Below are 20,000 nucleotides of genomic sequence, written 5' to 3' on the forward strand. Positions count from 1 at the left end.
TTGAATACACACACGAGTCAAGTAGGAGTGATATTTACACTTTGGAAGGGTTCCAAACAGTTGAGGTAGACAGTTCATGCTACATTGAAACTTTGCATTTACCGACCATAAAACATCAGAGTCTAAAGTCTGGCGTAATGAAAGTGGCTGAATCCCACGTTGAGTCCGTCCACACCTCTGTCTGTCAGGGGCCCGGTGGGTCTGGTCCTAACAGAGGGGCCAGGCACTCTGTCTGATTGGTCTGGAGGGCTGTGTGATTTAGAGCCTCAGGCCTCGGCTCCAGAGAGCCTCTTCCTCTCTGGTTGAGGAAGACAAGATGGCGGTGGTGTTCATTAGAATCAATCAAAAGACAGAATGATTGATTTTTATCGACTGGTGTGGCTCCTTTCCAGAAGCTGGTCCGGGCGTCTGTATAAATGTAGACCTGTTAAGTCAGTCAGTTAGTTAGACAGTCAGTCAGCTAGTTAGTGTCACAGTTTGTAAGTCTGTGCACCTGGCAAGTCAGTCAGACAGCCAGTTAATGTGTCTGTACGTTTTTGTATGTCAAAGTATTTTTGTGTGTCTGTTAAGTCAGTCTGTATTGTCTATGTCAGTCTGAACTCAGATCTTTTTGTCGGTTTCAATCACTTTTCAGTCTATGTTTGAGTGTCTCTGAAACAACGTTAGAGTAGTAGTACTAGTTTCCGATCATTAAGCGTCATGGGATTAATATGGACAACGATTTGTCAAATCGTCCGATGTACTCATGTAGACGTTTTTAGCAAGTGAGGGCCCCCATTATATCCGTACATTATGAAACGATCCGTACAGATGTATATAACTTGGCTATGTAACCTTTCGGTCGGCTGGTGTGAACCAAGTCTTGTTCAGAAAGGAGTCTTGCGTTGATCTGCTGCAGGAGGAGAATGGTGGAGACATTGGTGGGAGCGAGAGGGAGGGAGGGAGAGGGGGTGGGGGTGGTTGCTGTGTTAGACCACCGAAAGAGAAGATTAATGTTATCCGAAAGATTTTTTTTGTGAGATGGAGAGCTGAGATTTGAATGACAATAGGGAAATTTACTCCAGCGACGAGATTATTATTACTAGTATTTCCCTGTCGGGATCTCAATAATGATGGAACACAATCTGAGCCCGTCAGGAACCTAAATAAGGACTTTTAGAGGACCTTACATTGACGAACGCTATCACCCCTTTGGCTCTCTCTGTAGCTCCATGGATCACGTTTGCGGCTCTCGCGCAACACTTTCACACTTTCTAACGTTGTCGTCCACATCGGTCCCTCAGACCCTAAATGATACGAAGAATGGCTTCCAAGTTGAAAAATCCCGAAGTTCTCCTCTATGTTCTGGATCAGATTCTCGTTAATTTCTGCCCACGATTGGGGCAGGAAGGAGGTTGTTGTCATGGAGCGTTAGTGCATAAGCGCGGCACTCTGCGGCCGACATTAAATATTCACAACAATTTTCTGGCACGCATGACAGCTCTGTTACCACGGGAACAACGTTTCCTGAAGAGCCATTTAAAAAAAATTAGAGAAGCTTAAAAACCAGAAATATGTCATTTCAATTTCACTTTGAACGTACGTTTGTTTGAGCTTTAGTCACCTCTTTCTCTCAGCGGATATTACTTTGGAATAATGGAATGTTCGGGAATGGTGAAAGGAAAACATAATTTCCTCCCAAAGACATCTTGTCATAATGACAGCCCGGATGTGGGCACCAAGATTGGCTGCCTTTTTCTGTCATTCATTGTGAGTGACAGATCCGCAATTTGGCTTACGGAGGAAAATGTTTTGAAATGAAGTAATGAGGATGAAGCTATCATCGATGTCATGATTAACAATAACCTAGTTTCCTGATCTTCAATTAGCTCTCGTAGTAGTCCTGGTCAGACTGTGGACAGAGAGGGGATGATCAGAGTGCATGGGGTTCGTGTCAAGCCTGAACAGGAAATGATTCCCAGTGTTGTGGATGTCCGCTGGATTGATTCCAGTGCAAACGCTGGACTTATCCCCTCACACAAACATCGGTTGCACGGCAGAACAGCAAGCGGGCGGCCCGACCACCACCTCCTCCAACATCTCCTCCTCCTCAGTGGACCGAGGAGCCAGAGAGAGAGCGCTCTCTCCTGCCAACGTCCACAAACACATCTTAATTGTGTTCCTGGGAGATCTTCAGTGGAGATCGCTGTTTGTTTTCAGCCGTGATCTCCACCCTCCCGACGTTAAGCCGAGGTCCAGCATGGGTTCAGTGTGGGAGGTCAGTCGGTTCAGACTGGGGGGCCAGAACCAACACGGATGTTTTCACTTCGGGTAATTTTTTTTTTACGAAGAGAATGTTGACGCAAACGTTGATCTCATTTAGATCGTGGATCTCTGGTCCGAGAGCAGCATCAAAATGTGACGGATATGATGATAAGAAAAAACACAAAGTTAACTTCACTTTGAGAGAGTGAGAGGACCACATTCAAGCATTTTTCAGATCAGAACACTCTCAGTAGCACTCCATGTTATCCCTGAGGTCCTCATCTTGACATTATACATTATACCTGTGGGTCGTCCTAAAGGGATTGGCGATTAATGAACATTAATTATCTCACCTTCCTCCTCAACTTCGGCTTAGAGATGGTTATTGTACTGGTAATGCTGTGGTTAAGGTCAGGGTAGGTGAACAGCAAACCGCATGGGAACCACTGACACCAGGACAGGAACCAGTCCAGAGCAGTCGGGCGCCAGGGTAGCTGGTAAGCTCGAGGGAGAGTAGGTAGAGCAGGGTTTCGGACGCCCTTTGGTGGCATTTAGAAGGTGGTTCTGCTTAGTGTTAACAGGCTGGTAGGAAGGGGTTGGGACAGCAGAACAGGCGGTGCGGGCCAGACCTGGATAATCCCCCCACGTTCTAATATATTCTGTCTTTGTAAACTTCTTCCATAGATACCCACTCCGGCACGATGGGATTTATGGTCTGTTTGCCTGGTTTATAACCTCACGCTTTTGTTTTCTGAAGCCCAACGACGCAGTCAAGGGCATTATTCCTCCTGTTGAAAACGTAGGGGCAGGCTGAGCGTACCCCTAAGTGCTTTGGTAAAGTACATTTTCTGCTCTTAAACATTGCAATTAAATAGTGTTCTTGCGTGATTAAGGCAGAGACACACACACACACACACACACACACACACACACACACACACACACACACACACACACACACACACACACACACACTCACCAAACCAGTGCCTTCAGCCACAGGCAGACGTAAACTACAGGAGTTGTATTATGTTTGTTTTAGTTTAGTTACGGTGGAAACCCGAGCCCCGCTGACAGGGACGTAAACGTGAGGATTTACCGCGTTTATCTGATCTACTACCTGGGAAGTCACCTGAGAAGACGCACACAATGGCACATGTGTGTATGTGCCGGCCTCTGTTTGCATGTGTGCAGGATGTGTGTCTGTGTGTTATGTTTAGTGTGTGTGTGCATGTGTTCATGTTTGCATGTTGGAGCCTCAGTATTTGCACATTTCATTAAACATTAACCGATTTAAAGATTCGGAAATTCTTCGGAATTACTGAATTCCGATCTGCTTGCAGAATATTTCTATGTTTCATACGATCCACTGATATATATGGTATCTTTGTTAATGTAAATAGGAACATTGATTCAGGTCCGTTGAGGTGGACACAAGCCCTCCCTTGCACAATGGACTGTCCTTATGTCATAAGAAGCTTGTGGATTTACTCCAAAAAATCCATAAACCCATTCTCAGATCTCAGCAGGAAACCACTCTGAGAGACGGAGAGGAGGCCCCCTGCTGGCCGAAGGGGGGGGGGGGGGGGGGGGGGAGAGGGGGAGGGGGGGAGGTAGGATGGGAGAGATGGGTCGACAGATGGGTAGGAGAGAGGGAGGCATGGTGGGGAAGGGAGGGAGAGGGGGGAGGGATAGAGAGAAAGGTGGGAGGGAGGTATTTGGATGGAGAGATGAAAGAGAGAGATGGGAGAGAGGATGAAAGAGAGGGGGGGGGGAGAGGTAGGAAGATAGGAGAGGATGGGAGGAATGGACAGATGGGAGGGAGTCAGGGGGTGGGTAGTGAGCGAGAGAGAGAGAGAGAGAGAGAGAGAGAGAGCAAGAGAGAGAGAGAGAGAGAGAGAGCAAGAGAGAGAGAGAGGGAGGGAGGGAGAGAGAGAGAGAGAGCGAGAGAGAGCTGGGGACAAGAAACAAGGAGAGAGCAGAGAGAGAAAATGGATGACAAGAAAATGACAAAGAAGAGAGGAATAAAAACACAGAGAGGGAGGGAGGGAGGGAAAATGCAACAAATGAGTGAAGTGAGAGAGAGGGAGATAAGGAGGAGGAGAAGGAGGTGGAGGCAGAGCGAGGAGCGCGAGACGAGCAGTGGGATCAGCGGGGTGTGTAGGGAGAACGTGTCAAAGTGACAGAGAGTGAGGGGGGAGGAGGGGAGGGAGGAGGAGAGGCAGAGGGGGGAGGCAGAGAGTCAGAGAGGGGGGGAGGCTGGGATATAAACAGTGTGTGTTCAGAGGAGACAGGCGGCCCAGTGTGCTCCAGTTCACACAGAGCTGAACCTCATCTGGAGTCTGAACACAACCCTGGAACCGCTCTCCAGGGAACCTCCTGCCCCCCCCCCCCCCCCCCCCCACCCTGCTCATCAGTAGAGGATGGCGCTGACCACTTACTTCCGGTTGCTACCTTAATTTCCTGTTTCCCATCATGACTTCCTGTTGCCCATCATGACTTCATGTTGCCCATAATGACTTCATGTTGCATCATAATTGTTTCCTGATTCCCGCCATCACTTCCTGTTGCATCATTATTGTTTCATTCGTTTTGCATTGGCGGTCTGGGCCTCTTCCCATTGGCCCAGAGAGGGCTCTTCCCATTGGCCCATGTAGGCCTCTTCCCATTGGCCCAGAGAGGCCTCTTCCCATTGGCCAAGAGAGGCCTCTTCCCATTGGCCCCAGAGACTCTGATCATCTGCTGATGAAAATGTCAATTGCTATTTAGTTTATAAGTTAATAATAGTTAATAATTCTATCCAAACCAACTACCAGTGGATTCAGAGACAGGTCTCTGGACAGTGTCTAACCATTCTTTCAATCGGTTAATGTTTAATGAAATGTGGAAATACTGAGGCTCCCAAATACATACATGAACACATGCACACATGCACACACGCACACTAAACCTAACACACACACACACACACACACACACACACACACACACACACACACACACACACACACACACACACACACACACACACACACACACACACACACACACACACACACACACACACACACACAGGCCGGCACATACACACACACACACACACAGGGGTAAGACAGTACAGGGACAGGTCATTAAGGAGCAGGTAGGGGTTAGACAGTACAGAGACAGGTCATTAAGGAGCAGGTAGGGGTTAGACAGTACAGGGAAAGGTCATTAAGGAGCAGGTAGGGGTTAGACAGTACAGAGAAAGGTCATTAAGGAGCGGGTAGGTGTTAGACAATACAGAGACAGGTCTACAGGTCTACAGGTGGACTGTGGGCATTGGGGATCGAACCCAGAACCTTATCCTTAATACTTTCCTTTTCTGTGTGGAGCCTACTCCCTGGTACTATTCCCCGTATACAATCCCTGAATGCTGCGTCCACAATATTTCCTCTGGCCGTTGTGCATTGCGTTTCCCGCTACATTGTGACAGGGACAAATACTCCTCAGTTCTTTGCTGTGATCACATGACTCCCGGCCCGGTCTCTGATTGGACGGCGCATGTTGGCTCCAAACATCTGCGGTGCTGGGCGGTTGGAGGAGCATGAGTCTTACCGCTAATGAGGCAGAGGCTAAAAGCAGACCTCAGTTACCTGTAGACCGTCTGGGAAACAGTACAGGCAGCCGTTCTGACTTGAGCGACCAAAGCGAACAGAAATATTCGCAGCGAAACTTTAGTCGCTTTGGTCGCTCATAAAGTTTCGCTGCGAATATTTCTGTTCGCTTTGGTCGCTCAAGTCGCTCATGACGTACAATTCAAAAGTGCCTGCCGGTGTTCCCTGGGATCCACGCAAGCGAAGAGCGTCTACATTCCGCGTCTACATTCATTGGCTGTCATTGTTTTGCCGCTGAAACGCATAATAGTAATTTGCATAAAGTTCAACGGTTTTCAACTTTTTTTGGACGCTCTGGTCGCTCAACTTTGGCCGCTGGTAGCGTTGGTCGCTTTGGTCGCTCTTGCCCATAGAAAGTGAATGACTTCCGGCGATTTGGTCGCTCAATTCGCTTCTGGTGTGGACGTACAGTAAGGCAGTCTTCTTACTTCTTACTTTCCAGGAGAATTCATTCTAAAGTTGAGGTCTTCTCGTTAAGATCCAGACTTTGCTCTGAGACATTTCTTCCTCGAAAGAAGAAACAAAAACGTGACAGAGGATTTGATTTCAAAGTTTGAGCCTTCAATATCTATATATCTAAAAATATATTTTTTTCATGATGTTTATTATGATTTATCTGACACATGGATTCCAACTGTGGGATGAAGGATAATAACAATTGATTCTGTGTCCCATCCTATTGGATAATCTGCTGTCACTCAATGGCAGCTCCCTCAAAGTGAGTGACAGAAAAGGCGGCCAATCACAGAGGAACATTTCAAATTTATTCAGTGCACTCTTTGGAGTGAACTTGGTGCCCACTTCCACGCTGTCACTATGACAACGATCAACGACTACTTCTGAGGCAGCCCTGTTAGAAGAGGAATGAGAATGTATCGACTACTACTGTCTGAATCGTTCATGTTGGAACAGAGATGAGGAAGTATCGACTACTACTGTCAGAATCGGACATGTTGGATCAAAGATGAGGACAAATCGACTGCTACTGTCTGAATCAGTCCTGTTAGATGAGGTATGAGGACATATTGATTACTACTGTCTTAATCAATCATGTTACATGAGAGTGTGTCGTAACACATATGGGGACATATCGACTACTTTTCTTAATCAGGCCTGTGGCATCAGATGCTGATACTGGATGGAGACAAAATGGCTGCCGCACACAGTAGTTGGATACTACTGCTGTATTTTCTCTCTGTAATTTGTACTGAATCAGTCTGATCGAACATGAACACATGGGTTTATACTCATCAGACTGCTGCATACTCATATATAGCACCAATTTAATATGATCTGTTCAATAATTGTATGTAATGTTACATTTACATTTAGGGCATTTAGCATTTAGGGCAATGACGCTTTTATCCAAAGCGACTTACAATAAGTACATCTGTCAGAAGGGAAGAGGATCAATATATCGCTGTCGCTGCAGTTAGGTCAGGTTTCTCTTGGCTTTTAAGTATTCTCGCCCAGACTTCCTGACCTCGAGTCCAGTGGAGAACAATCTAGTTACACTGCTCTCCAAAATCAAAGCTGTGACTCACGCACAAACACTCCCAGCACTCTGGCTAGTGTACACACATCCTTGACTGGACTGGTGAGTGTGTTTCTGCACTTCTCGGTAAACATCAAGTGAAAGAATCAATGAATCGAAACCAAAATGACAGACGGTCGTTTTGGTTTCAGAAACACAGTTTCTGAAACCAAGTTATGCAGAAATAAACAAAAACATGTTCCGGCTTTAAGTCCACCAGCCACAGTCCCGGGACGATACTGTTTCTTTAAGGGCAGCCCGCGTGTTTACTGTTTGCATAGCTGAACTCTCCCACATGTTGTCTCAATGGCAACCTTGAGCCTGACAGATAGCTGCCTGCGCTAGCACACAGCGCGGCCCCGGGGTCAGGGGTCACATATTTCTCAGACTGCCCTCATCGCTCGTTGATAAACAGTGTGTGTAGTGTGTCTCTCTGTGTGTGTATGTATGTGTGTCTCTCTGTGTGTGTGTGTGTGTGTGTGTGTGTGTGTGTGTGTGTGTGTGTGTGTGTGTGTGTGTGTGTGTGTGTGTGTGTGTGTGTGTGTGTGTGTGTGTGTGTGAGAGACAGTGTGTCATGACAAGGTTTTGTGCGTACTTGTGTTTGTCAGGGTTTGTGTGTGTGTGTGTGTCAGGGTTTTTGTGTGTGTGAATGTGTCAGGGTTTTGTATGTCTGTGTGTCAGGATTGTGTGTGTGTGTGTGTGAGACCAGAGTTTATTTATGTGTGTATTGGCATGTGTGGGTTCTTCCTACTGAAAGTAAAATATTTACTCTCTGTTTAGCGCACACACACACACACACACACACACACACACACACACACACACACACACACACACACACACACACACACACAGAATGAGTTATTCTGAAGGAGTGGTGCTTTCCGTGATGCATAAAACACGGTTCCTCGTCACCGTGGAACAACGAGCGGAGAGGCCATCGTGGATCTGCTATGAGAGAGCAGACAGGAGCAGATGTCCGCTCTCTCCCAAGCTCGCCTCTGTCCGTCCGTCCGTCCGTCCGTCCGTCCGTCCGTCCGTCCGTCCGTCCAGCCCTGAGGTCCTCCGGCGGGCGTCCTGCCATTAGCACGGAGGAGATCCAACCGTCCGTCCACAGCCTTGGCTCGATCGAGCTCATCTCCTCCCCGCGGTCATCAGGGATGTTTGGAACGCATCCAGGCGCTCGACACACCGACGGGGACGGGGGGACGGGGGGGGAGCGGCTCGTGGGAGTTGGACCCCGGCCAAGGGGAGGGGGAGGGGAGGAGTGGGAGAGCAGGGAGAGGGGAAGGGAGAGAGATTTAGAATCAAGCAAGCAATCAATCAATCGATTAAACAACTGCTGAATTTGGAACTTTATTTGACGTTGTCTTCACCTCGTGAGGTGGCTTGAAGGCTTCAGTTAAAGTCGTTCTCACTCGTCTTTTATTGAACCACGTTCTAACCGGGATGAGGCTTCTTGAGACGAGGCGTGTTTCCGTTTCCAAGAGCTTGGCAGTAGAAAAAGTGTCTCAGGGAATGAACTTTGTCATTTGATCCTCCAAGGTTTGACCTGCGACGGCATGAGGAAGCCTCAGTGACGGGCTCCGAGGGGGTTGGGTGGTCCGCGTGTCGTAGCGACACCGGAATGTAAACAAAGTCTGTCTCCGTCTGCTCCCCGGTCGGACCGGTTCCGCCACGGAGCCGACCAATTGGGACGCAGACACGAACCTCGCCACCGAGGCCCAGAGGGTTAAACAACGTAGTCACCGCCAGGGTCATGTGACAGTGGCCGCGCCGTGTTTAGGGAACTGGAGAAGAGGAAGAGATGCGGGTGTGAAGCCGCCGACGTGCCTGGTATCGCTGGTGTCCTGGCCTGCACGTTCATAGATCACCTCACAAAGTGACGAATGCACTGTGTGTGTTTTGCTAGGGGGTCTTAACTTGACTGATGGTAACCACGGTAACACTGAAAAGAGTTCAACGGAACAGCATTCCAACCGAGGGCCGTTTGGAGACGCCTGGCGTTCAGAGGATGTGGTTTCTGTAGCTTCTCGTGGTTCTCAAGTCACACCAGACAGCAGGGCGAGAGAGGTTATGGTAATTCGGTTTGGATGTCGAATATAGTGAAGAAATAATGATAAATAAAACTTGGATATACTTTTGGCCAACCTTATAGAATGTCAAGAATGTCAAGAACATGACATTATTTAAACAATCAACAAGACAAAGACTTTTTTTTCTCTGTTCATGGTGTCCGTGGCGGTCATAGAACAGCGTCTCTGGTCCTCAGTCCAACCGTATTGTCTGAGCCCATATTTGCCTCTTAATATTCTCTGTTTGTTTAAATGATTGCCTCTCCTTTCATAGCCGCCCCTTATCTGTGGGGCGCTGTAAACGGCTCGGTGCCGCTGTCACGTTTATGGCAGGTAGATTAGTGAGCGTGCTACCATGTTTGCTCTCCATCTGAGGCCCGGCGCTCTCAGCAGCGATGAGAAGACAGCCGTTCCACGGCTGGGACCGCCTGGGGTCATGGTGGTCAGCCTGAACAAGCCCTTTCAAAATCCACCCTACAGTGGCATCATTGGGAGATGTTGAGGATGGTGGATGGATCAGGCGACTGATCAAACTGGTTGGCTGACTTGTACATCACACATCTGGTCGGACCCTCCCACTTGTTTTACACAGCGCTGGTACACTTCTCCCAAAACGTTCATTTAACTCATTGATGTGATAGGGCCCCAGTACACTGTGTGGGTCTACCAATGTATAATGCTGTTGGTATTATATAATACTATTAGTATTATATAATACAGTTAGTATTATATAATATTATTAGTATGCATTCACTCCTAAATTACTCAGCAGACATGGTGGATTCAGAGACCTGGTGTCCATCAGGATCATTTAGTTCCAGGGTGCCGACACCGCAGACATTGGGGAATCGAACGCAGTACCTTTGAACTGGGAATCGAACCCGTCCCATTACTTTCTTCCATTTATGTTCTGGTTACCTCTGTGTGCCGGTTCCAATCCCCGGGCGTTGGCTCACTACTTCTGCCAGGGCCCTTGAGCAGCATCCCGCACACAGAGCTGGGCTTGGCTTGGTGGGGCTGGGCTTCTGTTCTGGGGCAGAGATTAGGATTAGATTAGAACACAGATGACACGTTTCCCCACGGGATGACCAGCTTCATTCTAACGATCTAACCCCAGCTCGTCTGTAACCAGCGGCTGCGTTGGAGGAGCTGGAAGCCTTTGATGTTTGTGATGCTGTCTTACGACACTGTTTCACATGTGGCCCCAGGAGACCTGATCAACGACTACAGGTGACGGCCCGGCCTATTAGACTTAATTAAACTCCCTGGAGCCCCTGGGAGGGGGGGGGGGGGGGGGGGGGGGGGCGGGCAGGCTGGGGCATGCCCCAGAACAGAGCTCCAGTCTGGGGTCCCTGCTGGGGATGGCTCCCTGTGTTATGGAACTTTCTCCGCCGTTCTCCGTCCGGTTCCCAGATGAGTCCGTCACTCTGGAGAGGCGAACAGTTCAGCTGATTGAAACGTTCAACGATGAAACTAAAACAAACCTGTTTTGTACAGCTCGTACTTCTGATGCTTTTTATATGATTTTATTAATTTCCTGGATCGAGTTAAACGGTAAATATAGTTTACTTTTATTACAAGTAAATAATAGATAAACATCACGTCTCTTACTCGTTTCCAATATCACATTCAAAGATCAAATTAAATCCACAATAATAACGACAATATACAAGATAAGCCCACGGTATCAGTTCCCTGATTCAGTTGGCCGCCGAGCTGAATTCATCAGCGTCAAATCAGACAGAACACCTCATCGCCGCCAACTCCCTGACGGAGCTGAGGCCTGTAGATACAACGTCACCTCAGGGGTCGGAGATGATGGCAGACTCTCTCTCTCTCTCTCTCTCGTGACAGGACGAATCAGTCCCTCAGTGCTGTGTCTGGGAGTGGGGGGGGGGGGGGGGGGGGGGGGGGGGGGATGTTAGCGTTAGTGTAGCGACTTACAAAACAAACCTCCGTCCTCACGTTTGCTGACTGGGAAGAAGACAGACAACTTTTTTCTCCACTCAGTGAAATAATCACTTTATTTATTTTTTAATTACCATCTGGCACTAGGAGGGCTACAGGTGGACTGCGGAAGTTGGGGATTGAACCCACAACCTTTCAGCTGGTAGTCGGCACCCTGAACACATTGTTAATTGAGTTCCACAAAACTCAAGTCAAGGAGTTTCCTTGTTTCACTGTCACACCTGCCCTAACCTGAGCTCCTCCATTGCATACTAAGCATTCGGTTCCCCTAGCTGGATTACCCACAATGCCGAGCTGGACGTGTCAGCCCTTCCTGTGAAGGACGTGTTAGGACTTCCTGTTCACAGAGGAAGTTTGTGACTCAGGCTCCTTCTCACAGCCGGGCCCCAAGAGCCGATTTGCCCTGTAGGTCCGTGACTCAGGCCCCAAAGTGTGGTGGACGTAGCGACCGGCGCTAGGAGAATAGCTCCCAGCTGTTGACATTACAACAATGCGTCAGCTATTTCTATAGCCGCAGCGTTTCCTCAGAGGTCAGCAGGCTCCAAAACTCATTCACCACAGAACCCGCCCCCGGCATTCCCTAGATAAGTGAACCACTGCGAAACTCTTCAACTCTGAACCATCTGACGAGAAGCCATGTCGTCCAGGAACGAGGGGCGAGTGTTATGGTTAAGGTGTTCCACTCCCAGCTGAAAGGTTCTTGGTTCCATCCCCAGTGTCCACATTCTACCTGGGGTCATCCTAGAGCAAAATGCCCTCTAACCCCTACCTGTCCCTTAATGACCTGACTCTGTACTGTCTAACCCCTACCTGCTCCTTAACGACCTGTCTCTGTACTGTCTAACCCCTACCTGCTCCTTAATGACCTGTCTCTGTACTGTCTAACCCCTACCTGCTCCTAACGACCTGTCTCTGTACTGTCTAACCCCTACCTGGTCCTTAATGACCTGTCTCTGTACTGTCTAACCCCTACCTGCTCCTTAATGACCCGTCTCTCTACTGTCTAACCCCTACCTGCTCCTTAATGACCTGTCTCTCTACTGTCTAACCCCTACCTGCTCCTTAATGACCTGTCTCTGTACTGTCTAACCCCTACCTGCTCCTTAATGACCTGTCTCTGTACCGTCTAACCCCTACCTGCTCCTTAATGACCCGTCTCCGTACCGTCTAACCCCTACCTGCTCCTTAATGACCTGTCTCTGTACTGTCTAACCCCTACCTGCTCCTTAACGACCTGTCTCTGTACAGTCTAGCCCCTGTCTGCTCCTCACTGATTTGGATTCACTGTAAGCTGCATGCCAGAGTAGGAAGATGGCGGTCGCCGTTGTAAAATGGTGGCTCCTGAATGCCATCTGAACCCAGGAGGGCCGAGACCACCGACTGTAACCACGGTTGTTTGGCTGCCCTTTACTCTGCTGTACCAACAAGCCACTGGGGGGTGGGGGGGGGTGGGGTTGGTACAACATCCCATAATAGTAATCTGGTAAGCCGCTAGCCCTCATCGTGTTGAGAGCAACGCCGCCGTCGCGAGCGAGCTGGACGCGAGTCAACTCACGGCGGCGGCGATTCCACCAGTAAGCGCTGTGTCATTTTGTGAATTTATCAGCTAAATATCAATGTGTGTCTGTGTCTGTGTGTGTGTGTGTCTGTGTCTGTGTGTGTGTGTGTGTGTGTGAGAGAGAGAGAGACAGGTAGATAGATAGATGGAGAGACAGGTAGACGTACGGAGAGACAGGTAGATGGAGACAGGTAGACTTATGGAGAGACAGATAGACCCAGACTTAGGTAGATGGAGAGATGGCGAGACTGGTAGACGTAGGGAGTGACAGGTAGACGTAGGGAGAGACAGGTAGCCGTACGGAGAGACGGGTAGAGCCAGAGTTTGAACCCCCTGCCCCGGCCTCGGTGATATAAGACTCTGGTGCGTCCGGCTGATTTAACGCGACCGTGTTTTACGCTCTGAAGCGACGAGCACGGAGGAAACTGGAGCAGAAAATCTGCCCGCCTCTCCGTGCACTCAATCAGACCGGACAGGGGAGCAAGGCATGCTGGGAGGGGGCATCGGGGTCACCGGGAGCGACGGAAATGTTCAGGTGAACAGAGTTCAGGTCAGACGAGCGCAGCAGCGACGGATCATCAAACACGTCCTGACAGCACGGAGAGCGGTCCTCAAAACGTTCTCCAGGGTTCTACACGGCTCCCAAACGTCCCTGTGTCTCTTTAATGTCCTCATATCCCAGACACATGTTCACATGTTCAACTGTTTCATGTCCCCGTAGTGGGGGCTAACCGCTAGCTAACAGCTAGCTAGGCCACGATTGGTTTCAGGACGGACCTAAATTAAGTGTATGACACACCTCTGATTAAGGTGTCAGCTGAATGACTTCATAGAATAGTAAGATGTAAACATGTCCCAAATAGGGTCAATGAACGTCCCCACAAGCTGGCGAAAGGTACCCTGAGAGCTAGTCCAATGGTTTAATATTTGACCCTCGGTCGTCGATTTTTCGACGACCATGACCATGAGAAGGAGGGGTTGGGGTTTGTTGGCAGACCTCAAGTCCATTTGTCTCTCTCTCTGTCTGTCCCTCTCTCTCTCTCTCTGTCTCACTCCGTCTCTCTCTCTCATACCTCTCTGTCTGTTTGTCAATCTCTCTCTGTCTGTGTGTGGAGGTTTTCTTCCAGAAGCAAAACACTGTGTTAGACCCATGGACATATTGAAGAAGGGACAGCGGACTGAAAAATGTCCGCCCATTCATTCCAATGAAAACTGCTCAATGGTGCAGAGGAACATCTTGGAGAGATTCGCTTCCGCATCATGGGCGCCTAGCCACTCCCTCATGCATGACGTGCCGGATGCAGAAATATTCTCATTAAGTAGCATTGTTAGCATTGTATCAGCGAGAGATCTGAGCGTCACATTGTTTACCGACAATAGTATAAGTTAATAACTCTCCCCGATGAATCTCTCTATGTGATCTTTAAATTACACTCCTGCCATCTGGACAACAAGATGGCTTCTCACTTCTCACCCAAAGCTCGAGGCTAGCTCTCGGTGCAAGGAGAAGAGTCAGGGTTTGTTTCGATCGACTGTGAAGGCCGACATGTTGCCGTTGGCGTTACCGTCCTGTAAGACAACACATAGTCGAGACAGTTACGAAGACCCAGACGTCTTCATCGCTGGTGTTTCTTTGTCTGCTACCGTGACACAACGCCAACAGATCCTCCGAGACACGACCTCATCGCTGGCCGTCACGTCTGCCACCGATTGGTCGATGGTTGGCAGGTTGACTGAAAACTCTTTTGTTTCCGTGGAAGCATCGCTCCTCAGTATCCGTCACGCCTCGGCCGCGCTCCCCGAGGCCGGCGTTACGTAGCCAGCGGGCCGCGCGGCCAGCGGTGCTTCCTGCCAAATAACGAGCCCTTTTGTCTTCATGTAGCGTCGCTTTGTGTCTGCTGGGAACAAGGGGCGGCATTAAGACCGGGCCGCCGTGGCCTGGAGGTCCCATCGTCCGGCGCAGCCGCCCGTGTCTGGAACGACTTAGCATCTGTGTTAGCATCTGTGTTAGCGGCGGGGAACGTCAGCGGGGACAAGTGGGTGAGGTTCTTCACTGAGTGGCGCGGCGGCGGTTAGCATCTTGACGAGAGGGTCCTAGAGGCCGAGGAGGACTTCATGAAGGACGGACAAAGATGGCTCTCTTCCTTTGTCTGTTGTTCGGCCACCAGGCACTGGGAGACTGGGCAGGCCAGTGGGGCTGTACTGGTGTTAGTGGTTAACAAGAACAGAGAGGTGCACTGGGCTGTACTGGTATTAGTGGTTAACCAGTACAGAGAGGTGCACTGGGCTATACCGGTGTCAGTGGTTAACCAGTACAGCGAGCTGTGCTGGGTTCTACTGGTGTCAGTGGTTAACCAGTAAAGCGAGGTGCACTGGGCTATACTGGTGTCAGTGGTTAACCAGTAGAGCGAGGTGTGCTGGGTTGTACTGGTGTCAGTGGTTTACCAGTAAAGCGAGGCGTGCTGGGCTGTACTGGTGTAAGTGGTGGGTGGCCACATGGCCTCCACTGTAGAGGAATCCATAAAGGGAGGATGTCTTTGTATTGACTGCGGGGATGGAGTCTTCTGGTTCCTCCCCTGCTTATTATAGAATGTAGAATGTCCCTCTCCCCCTATAGGGTAGAGTCTGTCAGGGGGGGGGGGGGCTTTAGGGGCTGAAGTCCCCCCCCCCCCGCGGAGGAGACAGATGGAGGCGTTGTGTGGAAAATCAGATCAAGGGAACCAGAACCGTACGCTGGGCCAAATAGTCCACAGGTGGACGGTGTGAGCAAGAGGATTAGAGCGTATGTGTCAGAGTGTGTGTGTGTGTGTGTGTGTGTGTGTGTGTGTGTGTGTGTAGATGTCAGTTTATGTGTGTGTGTGTGTGTGTTTGGGCTCTGTGTGTTTGTGTTGTGAGGATGTCAGTGTGTCTGTGTGTGTGTATCCATGAGTGTGTAAGTGTATGTGTGTGTATGTGTGTGTGTTTGAGGATGTCAGTGTGTGTCTGTTTTCGTCCTATCCTCAGTATTCTCCACCTGCTGTCCATGATGCTTTAAGAATAGAAACCTCCAGTCGATTCCCTGTGTTTAGGATGATGAAGGGGTGAGGGTGGTGAGGGTGGTGAGGTGGTGAGGGTGGTGAGGTGGTGAGGGTGGTGAGGGTGGTGAGGGTGGTGAGGTGGTGAGGGTGGTGAGGTGGTGAGGGTGGTGAGGGTGGTGAGGTGGTGAGGTGGTGAGGGTGATGAAGGGGTGAGGGTGATGAAGGGGTGAGAGTGATGAGGTGGTGAGGGTGATGGGATGGTGAGGGTGAGAGTGATGAAGGGGTGAGGGTGATGAAGGGGTGAGGGTGATGAGGCTGATGAAGGGGTGAGGGTGGTGAAGGGGTGAGGGTGATGAGGTGGTGAGGGTGAGAGTGATGGAGGGGTGAGGGTGATGAAGGGGTGAGAGTGATGAGGTGGTGAGGGTGAGAGTGATGAAGGGTGAGGGTGATGAGGTGGTGAGGTGGTGAGGGTGATGAAGGGGTGAGGGTGATGAAGGGGTGAGGGTGATGAGGTGGTGAGGGTGATGAAGGAGTGAGGGTGATGAGGTGATGAGGCTGATGAAGGGGTGAGGGTGATGAAGGGGTGAGAGTGATGAGGTTGTGAGGGTGATGGGATGGTGAGGGTGAGAGTGATGAAGGGGTGAGGGTGATGAAGGGGTGAGGGTGATGAGGTGATGAGGCTGATGAAGGGGTGAGGGTGGTGAGCGCTGGTCTCACCGTGCCCCCTTTGTGTTGCAGAGTCCGACGGCACCATGGGAGGCAAGCTGAGCAAGAAGAAGAAGGGCTACAGCGTCAACGACGAGGCCGGCAAGGAGAAGGACGCCAAGGCCGCCGGGGAGGAGAGCGAGGCGGCGACCGGGGACGCCACCGCCGCCACGCCCACCGCCGACGGCAAGGAGGCTAACGACACGGCGGCCAAGGAGGCCCCCGCCGCCACCGAGCCCGAGAAGAACGACGCCAAGGAGCCCGAGAAGAACGACGCCGCCGCCGCAGAGCCCCCGGCCGCCAAGGAGGCGGAGCCCGCCAAGGCCGAGGAGAAGCCCGCCGCCAAGGAGGCGGCCCCGCCCGCCGCCGCCGTCAAGGAGCCTGAGCCGAAGGCCGTCGCCGCCGCCGCGCCGACCCCCGCCGCCGCTGCGCCCGCCGCCGAGAAGAAGGACGAGGCCGACGCTAAGAAGACGGACGCCCCCGCGGCTCCAGTGGTGAAGGCCGAGGCGCCGCAGCCCGCCGCCGCCGCAGCCCCCGAGCCCACCGCAGCTCCCGCCCCCGCCCCCGCCGCAGACCCCGCCCCCGCCCCCACCCCCGTCGCCGCAGCCGCGCCCGTCGCCAACTCCACGCCGGCACCCGTCGCCCCCGGCGACGCGAAGGAGCCCGACGCCACGGAGACGCCCGGCGCCGAGAAGAGCGTCGCCGTCCCAGAGTGACGGACAGCTGTCACTCAGCCCCTCTCCCCCCCCCCCCTCCGTGAAACAACCACAGAATGATGAAGAAACCATTGATTTAGCCCCGCCCATATTACCAGAATAACCATGATAATAATAATACCTGTTATGATGATGATGATGATGATTGTGATTTGATGAAGGGTGAGCATCCGGCGGCCGCCATCTTGGGAAGGGTGGGCCACGCTCAGCGGATATTACTACTATTATTATTGTTATACTTATTACGATGTTTTATTCTATTTTTTCTGCTGTAGTATTTGAACTTTGATACGAGTCGATGTCTCCCATCTCCATCCACCCTCCCCCCCCCCCCCCAAACCCCAACGCCCCCTCCTTTTGGACCACCCCCACCCGGTCTTGGTGCTGCGTCGGCCCCACCCCTGGGTGCCCCGGGGGGGCCCGGACCGCCGGCTCGGGAAGGAGGGGGGGGCGGAGAGAGGCCCTGGGGGGGACCAGGAGCATGGTCGCGTCCTGACTCAAACTCTGACACAGAACCACCTCCTCCTCCTCCCTGAAGCCCTCACCTCCTCTCTTCAGTCTCCTCCTCCTCCTCCTCTCTTCAGTCTCCTCCTCCTCCCTGCAGCCCTCACCTCCTCTCTTCAGTCTCCTCCTCCTCCTCTCTTCAGTCTCCTCCTCCTCCTCTCTTCAATCTCCTCCTCCTCCTCTCTTCAATCTCCTCCTCCTCCTCTCTTCAGTCTCCTCCTCCTCCTCCTCCTCTCTTCAATCTCCTCCTCCTCCTCTCTTCAGTCTCCTCCTCCTCCTCCTCCTCCTCTCTTCAGTCTCCTCCTCCTCCTCCTCTCTTCAGTCTCCTCCTGCTCCTCTCTTCAGTCTCCTCCTCCTCCTCTCTTCCTCCTCCTCTTCCTCTCTTCAGTCTCCTCCTCCTCCTCCTCCTCCTCCTCCTCCTCATCCCTTCAGCCCTCTCCCCCTCCTCCTCCTTGGCAGCCATTTTGGTGCCCCCGTGCCTCCATCTTATCTCTGGGCTCCCTGTGCGGCGGGCGGTCGATGGAGGGGGAGGAGGAGGAGGAGGAGGAGGAGCATTGATTGGGAGGGATATTTCATCCAGGGGGGTTCTGGGTTAAAAATAGGCGTACCTCCTCCGCCTGCACTCCCCGCTCACCACCGCAGAGCGCTGCCCCCGCACTCACACATGAAGTCGTTAGGAGCGTTACGGCCGTTAAGACAGTGATAAATCCCTCGATGGCGGCCGGACACCTCGCCACACGCCCCCCCTGATAAACCGTCCCGCCGTCTGTCTGACTCCAGGCGCTCTTAATGGCCGCCTGTGCTTACGTTAGCCGACGTATCTACTGTACACCAGCACTGGGACCCACCCACGGGGGGGCGCTTGTTTAACCCTGACCGAGCGGCGGAGGGGAGGTGCTTACCACCTCGGGGCTAGGTGCTAGGTGAGTTATGGTCGACAGGATGGACCGGAGCGGTCTGGAAATCCGAGCAGATTCCCAAAACACAGTTTACGTAAAAGGCTGCGGGTCTGACCTCCTCTGACCAGATCACACGGGAGGATCCTATTCCTGTGATGTTCCAGCAATATTCCCATAATACTCCCTAAATGTTCCCGTAATACTCCCTGAAGGAGGTTATGCTGTCGGGGCCGGAAACCATAAAGAGACCCCTATGTGATCACTACCAACCTTTTGGAGACACGTTACCATGGTCACGGTAGCATTATGGGATGCCATGGCAATCCTGCATGGGAGGAGACCCTCCAACCCCCCCCCCTTCGCCCCCCCCCTCCCCGCTAACATGATACATACATGTAGGTGTGCATATACCTGTACTACACCTGTGTACATGTAGGAGTTTATATAGACCTGTATATATATGTAGGTGTATGTAGACATATCTACACGTGTATATTTACCCGTGTATAAGTATGTGTATACAGACCTAGATATACGTAGGTGATTATATTTACCTATATTTAGGTGTATATATTTACCTATATATGTATAAATATATATATGGGTTTATGTTACAAGAACCTATGAGTATGTAGGTGCCAGTAGACCTGTATATATGTAGGTGTGTATACCGACCGATATGCCGTGCGAGTGTGTATACACATCTACGTGCATGCAGGTGTATTGGGCTCTGGTGATGTCACACACACCTATGTGTATGTAGAGCATCAGATCCCACCAGACTCAGAGGCTCCGCCCCCCTCAGCAGAAGCATGTCGTGGTCTCGTCTTTTGGTCCAGTGGGGAACGAAACAAAATGTTATCCTTTTTGTTTTCAGTCCGCAACCAATGGGCGACTGCAGTTGATGTTGTCATTCCATGTCTCCATGCCAACTGTCACTCAAAAACCACAGCAAAGACCACACACACAAAAAAAAAGAAGAGAAATTGGTGCATTCAAAGTTCTATGTACTTGTATAAATGGTGCAATGGTAATAAAATGTACGAAATCAATAACCTGGAGAGCTTCTGTTGGGTTTGTCACTCGCACGCACGAATGCACACACACATGCAAACACACACACT

General features: G+C 51.1%; 1 protein-coding gene across 1 annotated transcript in view; it reads left to right on the plus strand.

Annotated features, from left to right (window-relative positions):
* The window catches only part of basp1 (brain abundant, membrane attached signal protein 1), a 27,972-nt gene extending 8,041 nt beyond the window's left edge, over positions 1-19,931 (plus strand). The window contains exon 2 of the mRNA XM_060058045.1: positions 16,791-19,931. Coding sequence (XP_059914028.1) covers positions 16,805-17,473 — 669 coding nt within the window. The 5' untranslated portion in view covers positions 16,791-16,804 and the 3' untranslated portion in view covers positions 17,474-19,931. The remainder of the gene's footprint in view (positions 1-16,790) is intronic.
* The last annotated feature ends 69 nt before the right edge of the window (positions 19,932-20,000 follow it).

This window comes from Gadus macrocephalus, chromosome 8 (genome assembly GCF_031168955.1).
Source record: "Gadus macrocephalus chromosome 8, ASM3116895v1".
Classification (NCBI taxonomy): domain Eukaryota; kingdom Metazoa; phylum Chordata; class Actinopteri; order Gadiformes; family Gadidae; genus Gadus; species Gadus macrocephalus.